Source organism: Coregonus lavaretus (assembly GCF_964263955.1).
Source record: "Coregonus lavaretus genome assembly, chromosome: 24".
NCBI lineage: Eukaryota > Metazoa > Chordata > Actinopteri > Salmoniformes > Salmonidae > Coregonus > Coregonus lavaretus.
Window position 1 is genome coordinate 43,367,590 of NC_140011.1, and position 13,386 is coordinate 43,380,975.

The 13,386-nt window shown below is 42.4% G+C and overlaps 1 protein-coding gene across 1 annotated transcript in view; it reads left to right on the forward strand.

Moving 5' to 3' along the window:
- Positions 1 to 3,437: 3,437 nt before the first annotated feature.
- LOC311099711 (zinc-binding protein A33-like) overlaps positions 3,438 to 13,386 on the forward strand; it is a gene marked incomplete at its 5' end in the record, with an annotated part of 27,978 nt that continues 18,029 nt past the window's right edge. The window contains 4 exons of the mRNA XM_084140451.1: positions 3,438 to 3,626; positions 6,026 to 6,243; positions 10,094 to 10,139; positions 10,636 to 10,731. Of these exons, the coding sequence (XP_083996577.1) occupies positions 3,438 to 3,626; positions 6,026 to 6,243; positions 10,094 to 10,139; positions 10,636 to 10,731 (549 nt within the window). The remainder of the gene's footprint in view (positions 3,627 to 6,025; positions 6,244 to 10,093; positions 10,140 to 10,635; positions 10,732 to 13,386) is intronic.

The window sequence follows — 13,386 nt, forward strand, 5'->3', positions numbered from 1 at the left end:
TGTAGCTCAAACCGTTTGGACGCTACGGACTTTTTCGTGAGAAGACCGATATCCGGGATGTCTCATGGTCTGACAAACACCGCTGTAGCTCTGCCACTTTTCAACGCAGATGCGCGTGCGACAACCATTTCGACTCTAAAATGTTCTATAGATAATATGCTTGTGTACACCATTTACCTGTTTAACAGAACGAAGAAAAATGAGACCGGAGGAGAAACTGTTAGACTTGTCACAGAAATCTTCTTCCAGTGTTGTTGATTGGAGGGGAGACGCTCATACCTCGCCCCCTGCTGGTGGCAATAGGCATAAACGATTCCCAATGGAAATCCTTGGCATGGATTCTACAAGGTTTCGAATGCATTCCATAGGGATGCTGGCCCATGTTGACTCTAATGCTTCCCACAGTTGTGTCAAGTTGGCTGGATGTCCTTTGGGTGGTGGACCATTGTTGATACACACGGAAAACTGTTGAGCGTGTGATATGATGTTTTTATGGTATAATGATGTCATGCCATAGTGTTGTGAGGACAGAGGAAGAGTTAAGAGATGAGTGGTTTGGGGTCATGAAGTCTACATTCCATTATGTCAAGGTAGATTAGTGATGTTTAGGATAGCATGAGTGATGGACAGGATACTGACTTGGGGTAAAAAGTGATGAACATCAAAGACAGGGAGTGCCCATGGAGACTTGCCAGATGTATGCCAGGAAGATGGTAATAAAGGCTATATAAGGTAGAGTGTCTTCTTTGTTAGGTAGTTCAACTGACGAAGGGCAAAGCCATGTCCGTTTGTTAGATGAACCCACGAGCTCGTGATTCAATAAATACTTGTTATGAAATCTCCACAGAATGTCTAAGTAAATTCTTGCATCCTTGATTCTTTGATACCTGAGAAACTCATCATAACAGCGTGAAAAACCCAGCAACGTTGTAGTTCTTGACACAAACCGGTGTGCCTGGCACCTACTACCATACCCCGTTCATAGGCACTTAAATATATTTTTGTCTTGCCTATCTGATTAAAGGTTTTTTATTCAAAACCATACATCATCATACACATTACACACACCATTAATTCCCAACCCCAACATCACTAAAAAGAACAATACAAAACTACCCAACACAATATATATCAAACACCAACAAAACCAAACAATAACAGCAATTACACCCCAGGGGAGCACCTTCCCTCCCCCTTTATACCCAGCTAAAAACACACACACAAATCCTAAATCCCTACCCCTCTACACTAACCCTAAACCCCCCTTCCACCTCTCCCGAGCAGCATGCTGCCCCCACTTCCTCTCCTCCCTCTTCATTCTCCATCCTCCTCACTATCCCCTCCACACCCCCTTCTCTCCCTGTCCTTTCCATATTACATTTACATTTTAGTCATTTAGCAGACGCTCTTATCCAGAGCGACTTACAGTTAGTGCATACATTATTTTATCGAACCCACAACCCTGGCGTTGCAAACACCATGCTCTACCAACTGAGCTACATCCCCTGCCGGCCAAATCCCTCCCCTACCCTGGACGACGCTGGGCCAATTGTGCGCGCCGCCCCATGTGTCTCCCGGTCGCGGCCGGCTACGACAGAGCCTGGATTCGAACCAGGATCTCTAGACCACTGCGCCACATTCTGCCTGGCTTCCCACAACCCCCTGTTTAAAGAGGCTTACGAGAAGCCAGAGCAGAAACCTGTCCCTAACCGTCCCCCTCGCTCTCCCTACACCTCTCTCTACCCTAGCCCACGTCACAACAAAATCCCCCCTCACCCTGCCTATCAACCCTCTGAATGGCACACTTACACAATCCATGTCTCAATTGTCTCAAGGCTTAAAAATCCTTCTTTAACCATTTTCCTCCCCCTTTCATCTACACTGATTGAAGTGGATTTAACAGGTGACATCAATAAGGGATCATAGCGTTCACCTGGATTCACCTGGTCAGTCAATGTCATGGAAAGAGCAGGTGTTCTTAATGTTTGTATACTCAGTGTAAACCTGCAATGGTTGTCTACGCCATCTCAATCTAATCTCAAAATGAGATGGCAAGTATCATCTACAGTAGCTACAAGAAACAATAAAGTAGTCGTATTGTTGCCTAACACCAAATGCAATTACTAAATAATTCATCCCTACGTTTGAGATTTATGTATGGTTTTTAAATATATGCCATGTAAAAAAAATTAAATAAATCTGGAATACATTTCAAAGCAATAAATGCATTAAACAAAAAACTAATGTTCTGAGTACATTTTGCATGATGAAAATACTGTACATATGCATATTGTAATGTTTTGTATGGGGGTGTGAGATTTATATATGTTTATTAAGATATTTTTATTAAAATATATAATCCTATATTTTAAAATGTATGTCACTTTATATATGGGTTTTAAATATATGATCATATACTTTTAAATATATGTAATGTTCTTTGATATATATGGCCATATATAGCCATACAGTTCCTTCAGAAAGTATTCATACCCCTTGACTTGTTCCACATTTTGTTGTGTTACAGCCTGAATTCAAAATTGATTAAATTAACAATAAAATAATCAATCTACACACAATACCCCATAATGACAAAGTGAAAACATGTTTTTAGAAATGTTTGCAAATTTATTGCAAATGAAATACAGAAATGTCTCATTTACATAGGTATTCACATCCCTGAGTCAATACTTTGTAGAAGCAAGCACCTTTAGCAGTGATTACAGCTGTGAGTCTTTCTGGGTAAGTCTCTAAGAGCTTTCCACACATGGATTGTGCAACAATTGCTCATTATTATTTTAACAATTCTTCAAGCTCTGTCAAATTGGTTGTTGATCATTGCTAGACAACCATTTTCAGGTCTTGCCATAGATTTTCAAGTAGATTTAAGTCAAAACTGTAACTCGGCCACTCAGGAACATTCTCTGTCTTCTTGGTAAGCAACTCCAGTGTCTATTTGGCCTTGTGTTTGAGGTTATTGTCCTGCTGTTAATAAAAGTAAATGGAGCCGAATATATTGATAAAAGTCACCTTGTCCTAGAGAGATTCACACGTTTATCAAAACGTCACACCAGGGTAAGCCTACACGAAACACAGCCCTTATTTTAAGTGTTTCCAAAATCCCCTATGGAAAAATGAATGGTGGAAAAACGATTGGAACCGTTTCCCTGTTTGACCGCTAGGTTTTATGGGTATTATGACTCATACTGTGGTACTCTATGGAAATCTGCCTAGTGACTACCATACAACAATTCCTCACTTCTTGGGTTTATTTTCGTGGACAGATTTTGGGCGGAGTAAAAGCTTTCGCTTCGCCTCTTCCTCCGCCCAGACCACAAGGTTGCCATCTACGTCATCAATCCCAGGATGCAAGATGAGCCAACACTTCCGCTTTCTTCTTCGCTCCGGAAACGTGTGTCGGTAGCTAGGGAAACAACATGGCTGCGGGATCCAGCCGTGCGGACAGCGAGCTACAGAAAGAGTTAATTTGTGCCATCTGCCTTGACTACTTCAACGACCCCGTCATTCTGAAATGCGGACACAATTTCTGCAAGTTCTGCATCCTGATGCATTGGGAGGAGAACGGAGGAGAGGACGTCGGTTATCAATGCCCCGAGTGCCGAATGGTTTGTTGTGGTTCAACGCCAGCTACCGTTCTATCTTATCAGCTGTTGGCTAGCTAGACAATTTTCTTTGTCGTCTTTTGAATGCTCGAGTTAATCGTAGCAAGTGTAATTTGCAATGCAGTTTCCGTACCTAATTTAGGCGTTGCCACTGGAATTGGAATAACGTTAGAGATGAGTTAAAACGCTGACAATGCTGAAAACGCGGAGCCTTTGTGTTGTAAGTTAGCTTGGTAGTTAACTAGGGAGTGTGGCGTTTATTCAAGACAATATGTAATCACGGCCGAATCTCAACATGCCATGCATCTCTGTGACGAACTAGCTACTGTACTGTCTCCTTTCTCTTGAACGGAAGAACCGCACACTGCTCTTGTCAGTATCACAAAGTATAAACGAAGTTATACCGGAAAGAGTAGTGTGCGGGTCTTTATTTTTATCTTTAAGGTATCGTTTAATTTTTCCCGCGCACCTACAACGGGCACACTCAGATGCAGGAGTGCTTTTCCTGTTTTTAGTCTCCCATGTCAAAAATGTCTTAGACACTATGTATTACCTGTGATAAGGCGAGGGCTGGGCTAGTCCATTCAGACGCTAACTACTTTTAGCACCTATTGATGAAGGTATCTTCTTTTAAGAGCCCGACGTTTGTTCTTAATGTAAACACGCATCGAGCCGACCGTGGGCGAAGGTAACCCGGAGGGTACATTTTTTTTTCCAGAACTAGGGCTGGGCATTATATAGTTTTAAGGTATACGTGTATGGATCCACATACCTGTATGGATTTTTACAATACCATCTATATAGGTATTTTGATATAACTGCAAAAATAAATGAACAGTTCTATTACATGTAATTGGACTACTTCTGTCAGTTTTGTCCTATGATGGTTGAGTATAAAACCACCAGAAGGGAGAAAACCCATTTAGAATGTATTTGTTGTCATCCTAGTGCAGCGTTTCCCAAACTCTGTCCTCGGGACCCATGCACTACTCATAAAACATATTTAGAACTTTAATTATTTTGAAATGTAAAATATAGTCAAATACCACCATACCGTCAAAGATATTGTGATACACACTATATATACAAAAGTATGTGGACACCCTTCAAATTAGTGGATTCCTCTATTTCAGCCACACCCGTTGCTGACAAGTGTATAGAATCGAGCACACAGCCATGCAATCTCCATAAACAAACATTGGCACTAGAATGGCCTTACTGAAGAGCTCAGTGACTTTCAACGTGGCACCGTCACAGGATGCCACCTTTCCAACAAGTCAGTACGTCAAATTTCTGCCCTGCTAGAGCTGCCCCCGGTCAACTGGAAATGCTGTTATTGTGAAGTGGAAACGTCTAGGAGCAACAACGGCTCAGCCGCAAAGTGGTAGGCCACACAAACTCACAGAACGGGACCGCTGAAGTGCAACACTCATTAGAGTTCCATACTGCCTCTGGAAGCAACGTCAGCACAAGAACTGTTCGTCGGGAGCTTCATGAAATGGGTTTCCATGGCCGAGCAGCCGCACACAAGCCTATGATCACCATGCGCAATGCCAAGCGTCGGCTGGAGTGGTGTAAAGCTCGCTGCCGTTGGACTCTGGAGCAGTGGAAACGCGCTCTCTGGAGTGATGAATCACGCTTCACCATCTGGCAGTCCGACAGACGTATCTGGGTTTGGCGGATGCCAGGAGAACGCTACATGCCCCAATGCATAGTGCCAACTGTAAAGTTTGGTGGAGGAGAAATAATGGTCTGGGACTGTTTTTCATGGTTCGGGCTAGGCCTCTTAGTTCCAGTGAAGGGAAATCTTAACGTTACAGCATACAATGACATTCTAGACGATTCTGTGCTTCCAACTTAGTGGAAAAAGTTTTGGGAGGGCCCTTTCCTGTTTCAGCATGACAATACCCCCGTGCACAAAGCAAGGTCCATACAGAAATGGTTTGTCGAGGTCGGTGTGGAAGAACTTGACTGGCCTGCACAGAGCCCTGACCTCAACCCCACCGAACACCTTTAGGATGAATTGGAACGCCGACTGCATGCCAGGCCTAATCGCCCAACATCGGTGCCCGACCTCACTAATGCTCTTGTGGCTGAATGGAAGCAAGTCCCCGCAGCAATGTTCCAACATCTAGTGGAATGCCTTCCCAGAAGAGTGGAGGTTGTTATAGCAGAAAAGGGGGACCAACTCCATTTTAATGCCCATGATTTTGGAATGAGATGTTCGGTGAGCAGGTGTCCACATACCTTTGGTCATGTAGTGTATTTTGGTCATATCGCCCAGCCCTACCTGTGGTTGTAGCAAGCTAGCAAGCTAACAGTGTTAGCCTAACTGTCTCAACTAATTCAGTACCTTTTTCATAGTGATAGTTGTGTGTTCTGAACTTTGTCTTTCTCTGTAGATATTTAACAAGATCAGCTTCACCAAGAACTACCTGGTTAAGAACCTTGTTGATAAGCTGAGTGATTTGGAGTGTCTGAATCCCTGCAAGCAGCCGGCTCCATCCAAACACGTCAAACTAGACGGGAAATGCGACAGGCATGGAGAGGAGCTGAAGCTGTACTGCCACTCTGACAGCAAACCCATCTGTGTGGTGTGTAGGGAGTCCCGGGCACACAGGTAACAAATGTTCCAGGGTGAAGTTTCCCCTGATACCTACAGATCTAGGATCAGCTTTCCCTACCCTAAATTCTGAAACCCACAGCAAACATTTTGTGTAATTGCGTCAGCTGCTTGATTTCAGTTCTGAAGGACATTTTTATCATGTGAAGAGACAGCCTTGAAAATGTTCATCTTGTCTTTGGTGTCATAAACAATCCTTTGTTCCTGCCTGTACCTGGTAAAGATATGAGGGGGGCGGGGGGGGGGCGTCATGACCTCCTCCTTAAGATAGGAGACGGTGCCAGACACATGCCGTAACCAACCCTATGAACTAGGCCTATGTAACGCGTCTGTAAGCAGTATATAAGAGATCTAACGGGACTGCCACGACAGAGGTCCTGACCGACGTTCACTTTGGTGCATCAAGTTTGTTGGAACCTCTCCAGCTAACTGTTAATAAACAATCATTCATTTAAGATTGACTTCGAGAGTCCAGGGTCCTTAATGTCTTAAATTCATTTATCTGATTAGTTAGATTAGAGTTTAGATTAGATTAGCCTTAAGTCTTAAAATGTCTTAAATTCAGTTTTTTAAAGGTTGGAGGTGACGGAGATGACTACAGTGTTTCCTGTGTATTGAGTCGCTGGTTAACTGTTGCCACGCAGCAAAACAATGGCACATCAAATAATACTGGAGGCCACTTTCAAGATGTTGGAGAGCTATCCAACCACATGTGCACCTTTGTGTGTGTGTGCACATCATGCTTCCTGCAATGAAAGTATCTGCCCTGTCCCTGTTTCGCTGCTGGCTCTCACTCCCACTCCTGCCTTTGCACACGGAGTGAAGGGAGAGATGCGTTCTGATAAGCGGAAGCATACTGACAGTTGAGCAACATTTCTAAATGTAATTGCAGGAAAGACACCGTTTTTAAAACAACTACTCTTACTGTTAAAAAAAGAGGAGTCTTAGCTTTATGTGAGTATAATTAATTATTTCTCAACTGTCAATATAGAGGAAATAACACCGCTTGACAGAGTATGTCATTGAGATCAAAAGTCTGCATTCACACCCAGTGGCCTAGCTCTCCAGGTGGACAGTTGACCACGTGTTTTATACATTAACAGTGCTGTATATTTGACTGTAAGGCATTTCTTCACAGTGGTATCATTATGATATTGAGTGTCATTATTCTGAACACTTAGTTTGTGGTCTAGCTAATGAGAAGCAGGTGGGCAACCCCATGTTTCAGCCATCTATAGCCTAGCCACTATGCTACTACGTCTGTCAGGCTACAGGAGAATGCTCATGGCTAAAATAGCACACCTGTCTGATATGAGCCATGTAGGCTCTAGCCTTTGGTGACAGACAGCCCTAGAAATACTACTAATGCCAACATGGGCGTATTTCTGGAGAGGGATATTAGCAGGTGTGTGTGGCGGACGCAGATCTCAGAATTGGTATTAAATTGCATTCCAAGTTGCATTATAAGGCACTGCATCGCAGTGCTAGCTGTGCCACTAGAGATCCTGGTTCGAATCCAGGCTCTGTCGTAGCAAGGCCGCGACCGGGAGACCCATGGGGCGGCGCACAATTGGCCCAGCGTCGTCCAGGGTAGGGGAGGGAATGGCCGGCAGGGATGTAGCTCAGTTGGTAGAGCATGGCGTTCGCAACGCCAGGGTTGTGGGTTCGATTCCCACGGGGGGCCAGTATAAAAAAAAAAAATGTAATCACTAACTGTAAGTCGCTCTGGATAAGAGCGTCTGCTAAATGACTAAAATGTAAATGTAAATGTAATGATAACTTGGCTATAAACACGGGGTGCCAGTACCAAGTCGATGTGCAGGGGTACGAGGTAGTTGAGGTAGATATGTACATATAGGTATAAAGTGACTAGACAACAGGATAGAGAAAACAGTAGCAGCAGCGTATGTGATGAGTCAAAAGGGTAAATGCAGGTAGTCCGGGTACCTATTGGTTAACTATTTAGCAGTCTTATGACTTGGGGGTAGAAGCTGTTCAGGGGTTGGTTCCAGACTTTGTGCACTGGGACCACTTGCCGTGCGGCAGCAGAGAGAACAGTCGTATGGCTTGGGGGGTAGAAGCTGTTGGTATATCTCTTGTGTATTTCATTTTATTCCTCTCGTGTTACTGGGTGATTCTCATGAAACCAGTTTTAAGATGTCTGTAGCACATTGACTTACAAAACCATGATGCATCTGAAAAAAATCAACTATCATTCTGAGGACTAAGACGTCTAAGTGTCTTATTTTAAATACATTTGACTGAATTTTGTATTTTGAAAAAATCTAATTTACACTGAACAAAAATATATAAAGGTAACATGTAAAGTGTTGGTCCCATGTTTCATGAGCTGAATATTTCTTCCCCCCCAGAAATGTTATATACACACACAAATACTATTTATCTCAAATTTTGTCCACTTTTGTTTAAATTTTTTACATTTACATTTTAGTCATTTAGCAGACGCTCTTATCCAGAGCGACTTACAGTTAGTACATACATTTATTTTATTTTTTTAACCCACAACCCTTGGCGTTGCAAACGCCATGCTCTACCAACTGAGCTACATCCCTTGCCGGCCATTTCCTCCCCTACTCTGGACGACGCTGGGCCAATTGTGCGCCGCCCCCATGGGAGTAAACATCCCTGTTAGTCAGCATTTCTCCTTTGGCCAAGATCATCCATCCAGCGGACGGGTGTGGCATATCAATATGCTGATCGAACAGCATGGGGGCAATAAAAGGCCACGCTGAGGGCCTAATGAATTCATTTCAAGTGACTGATTTCCTTTATATGAACTGTAGCTCCAGTAAAATCTTAGAAGTTGATGCATGTTGTTTTTTTATATTTTTGTTCAGTTTTTATTTTAAGTTGCTGTAGTTTGTCCATAAATCATGAAAATGGTATACTAGTTTAAGTTTTTCATTAACCTATAATATTTATTACTTACAAACAGTGTCTGTGGACATGTCTCATTATCGTAACACTTTTTCAAGTTCCTGTAAAAAACTCCCAATTTTAGTTTTAAACGTTTTATTTACCCATAATGCATCATCAAGAGGAGTAGTCCTTAGATGAGCACAAGTTAATTTATTAGCTTATATGCCTTCAGAATGAGGTTCTAATTCTCCAACACCCCCTTTACCCCACTTGGACTTCTCATTACTGAAACGGCTAAAGATCTCAAATTGGGAAAAAAAAGTCTGATTTTAATTGTATAATTTAATTTGAAATATTTTTTTATTTTCAGTTTTTTAAAGTCAGGCCTTTTCATTAGGGGAGCAGTGTTCAAAAAATATTAGAAATATTGATTTGTTTATTACTTTTTTGGACTTTGAAAACTCTTACAGTGTTGGTAAAATGCATAATATCTGATCAAACATTTGTTTCCACACTATCACTGGTTTGATCAGAGTTTACCCTCCTATTATTTACATTTACGTCATTTAGCAGACGCTCTTATCCAGAGCGACTTACAAATTGGTGCATTCACCTTATAGCCAGTGGGACAACCACTTTACAATGTGTTTTTTTTTATTATTATTTTTTTTTGGGGGGGAGGGGTAGAAGGATTACTTTATCCTATCCCAGGTATTCCTTAAAGAGGTGGGGTTTCAAATGTCTATTTCACCACTATCACTGGTTTGCAGTAGAAGTTGACAGTTAACCACTGATCTAGGGACACATTATCCTACCCTCCCTCAAAATCTTCTCTTTGCGCAATAGGGTGGATATCACCAAACTGACGGTCCCAAGGCAAACCAAGTCCTTAATAACATCACCAAACTGACAGTCCCAAGGCAAACCAAGTCCTTAATAACATCACCATGCTCCCCTGTCCTTTCAGACACCATGATGTGGCTCCTGTACCAGAGGTCCTCGAGGATATGAAGGTGAGGTCAAAGAGTTGAGGCACGAGGACACATGCTGTTGTTGCTGTAAAAATATTTGTTGTTATGGTTCTTTTTAAAGGAATAATCTGCGATTTGCTACATCCAGTTTGGGATATTTCAATTAATTATATGATTCTTGACGAATATAACTTCTGAATGTCTCATGAGCTTAGTTCGACTGTCGTACCCCATCAGAACCCCAAATAGAAGCTTGTTTTACTACATTGTATGTAAACAATGCAGTTGTATATAAAACTGTAGAGCCTCAAAACATGGTTAAAACTATAATTTTTGTTATCATAGATGATCAGTCCTTTAATCTATAGCTCTGACTATGAATTTGAGTGGTTACGTTTCTCCAGCCCCGTCCCTCAGCTGTTTACTAAAACAGCGACGGGGTGTCTGCTTTGTTATTGTTTGAACTGCAGATTGCCCTTTTTTAAGATTGATTGAGTGGTTGAACACACTAAAGTGTGTGTGTGTGTGTTTCTCTCAGAGCGAGCTGCGTCTCAGGCTGGTGGAATTAACATGGCAGAAGACTGTGTGTACCAGAGTGAAAGCTATGGACGAGCAAACCAAGAATGAAGCCAAGGTACACAGCTGTGCTCTGGATATACATAGATATATTGTTGGAATGCCAGTGAACTCATATATATATATATATATATATATATATATATATATATATATATATATATATATATATACAGTTAAAGTCGGAAGTTTACATACACTTAGGTTGGAGTCATTAAAACTCTTTTTCAACCACTCCACAAATTTCTTGTTAACAAACTATAGTTTTGGCAAGTCGGTTAGGACATCTACTTTGTGCGTAACACAAGTAATTTTTCCAACAATTGTTTACAGACCTAAGACAGGGAGTTCTTACTAGGATTAAATGTCAGGAATTGTGAAAAACTGAGTTTAAATGTATTTGGCTAAGGTGTATGTAAACTTCTGACTTCAACTGTATGTATATATATATATATATATACTGCTCAAAAAAATAAAGGGAATTTTATTTTTTATTTATTTAACCAGGTAAGCCAGTTGAGAACAAGTTCTCATTTACAACTGCGACCTGGCCAAGATAAAGCAAAGCAGTGCGATAAAAACAACAACACAGAGTTACATATGGGGTAAAACAAAACATAAAGTCAAAAATACAACAGAAAATATATATACAGTGTGTGCAAATGTAGCAAGTTATGGAGGTAAGGCAATAAATAGGCTATAGTGCAAAATAATTACAATTAGTATTAACACTGGAATGATAGATGTGCAAGAGATGATGTGCAAATAGAGATACTGGGGTGCAAATGAGCCAAATAAATAACAATATGGGGATGAGGTAGTTGGGTGGGCTAATTACAGATGGGCTGTGTTCAGGTGCAGTGATCGGTAAGGTGCTCTGACAACTGATGCTTAAAGTTAGTGAGGGAGATAAGTGTCTCCAGCTTCAGAGATTTTTGCAATTTGTTCCAGTCATTGGCAGCAGAGAACTGGAAGGAATGGCGGCCAAAGGAGGTGTTGGCTTTGGGAATGACCAGTGAGATATACTTGCTGGAGCGCATACTACGGGTGGGTGTTGCTATGGTGACCAATGAGCTAAGATAAGGCGGGGATTTGCCTAGCAGTGATTTATAGATGGCCTGGAGCCAGTGGGTTTGGCGACGAATATGTAGTGAGGACCAGCCAACAAGAGCGTACAGGTCACAGTGGTGGGTAGTATATGGGGCTTTGGAGACAAAACGGATGGCACTGTGATAGACTACATCAGATTTGCTGAGTAGAGTGTTGGAGGCTATTTTGTAAATGACATCGCCGAAGTCAAGGATCGGTAGGATAGTCAGTTTTACGAGGGCATGTTTGGCAGCATGAGTGAAGGAGGCTTTGTTGCGAAATAGGAAACCGATTCTAGATTTAACTTTGGATTGGAGATTCTTAATGTGAGTCTGGAAGGAGAGTTTACAGTCTAACCAGACACCTAGGTATTTGTAGTTGTCCACATACTCTAGGTCAGACCCGTTGAGAGTAGTGATTCTAGTCGGGTGGGCGGGTGCCAGCAGCGTTCGATTGAAGAGCATGCATTTAGTTTTACTAGTGTTTAAGAGCAGTTGGAGGCTACTGAAGGAGTGTTGTATGGCATTGAAGCTCGTTTGGAGGTTTGTTAACACAGTGTCCAATGAAGGGCCAGATGTATACAAAATAGTGTCGTCTGCGTAGAGGTGGATCTGAGAGTCACCAGCAGCAAGAGCGACATCATTGATATACACAGAGAAAAGAGTCGGCCCAAGAATTGAACCCTGTGGCACCCCCATAGAGACTGCCATAGGTCCAGACAACAGGCCCTCCGATTTGACACATTGAACTCTATCTGAGAAGTAGTTGGTGAACCAGGCGAGGCAGTCATTTGAGAAACCAAGGCTATTTAGTCTGCCAATAAGAATGCGGTGGTTGACAGAGTCGAAAGCCTTGGCCAGGTCGATGAAGACTGCTGCACAGTACTGTCTATTATCGATCGCTGTTATAATATCGTTTAGGACCTTGAGCGTGGCTGAAGTTCACCCATGACCAGCTCGGAAACCGGATTGCATAGCGGAGAAGGTACGGTGGGATTCGAAATGGTCGGTGATCTGTTTGTTAACTTTGCTTTCAAAAACTTTCGAAAGGCAGGGCAGGATGGATATAGGTCTGTAACAGTTTGGATCTAGAGTGTCACCCCCTTTGAAGAGGGGGATGACCGCGGCAGCTTTCCAATCTCTGGGGATCTCAGACGTTACGAAAGATAGGTTGAACAGGCTAGTAATAGGGGTTGTGGCAATTTCGGCGGCTAGTTTTAGAAAGAAAGGGTCCAGATTGTCTAGCCCAGATGATTTGTAGGGGTCCAGATTTTGCAGCTCTTTCAGAACATCAGCTGTCTGGATTTGTGTGAAGGAGAAGCGGGGGGGGCATGGGCAAGTTGCAGCGGAGGGTGCAGAGCTGGTGGCCGGGGTAGTGGTAGCCAGGTGGAAAGCATGGCCAGCCGTAGCAAAATGCTTGTTGAAATTCTCGATTATTGTAGATTTATCGGTGGTGATGGTGTTTCCTAGCCTCAGTGCAGTGGGCAGCTGGGAGGAAGTGCTCTTATTCTCCATGGACTTTACAGTGTCCCAAAACTTTTTGGAGTTAGTGCTACAGGATGCAAATTTATGTTTGAAAAAGTTAGCCTTTGCTGGAATACTTAAACAGCACAATGTAACTCCAA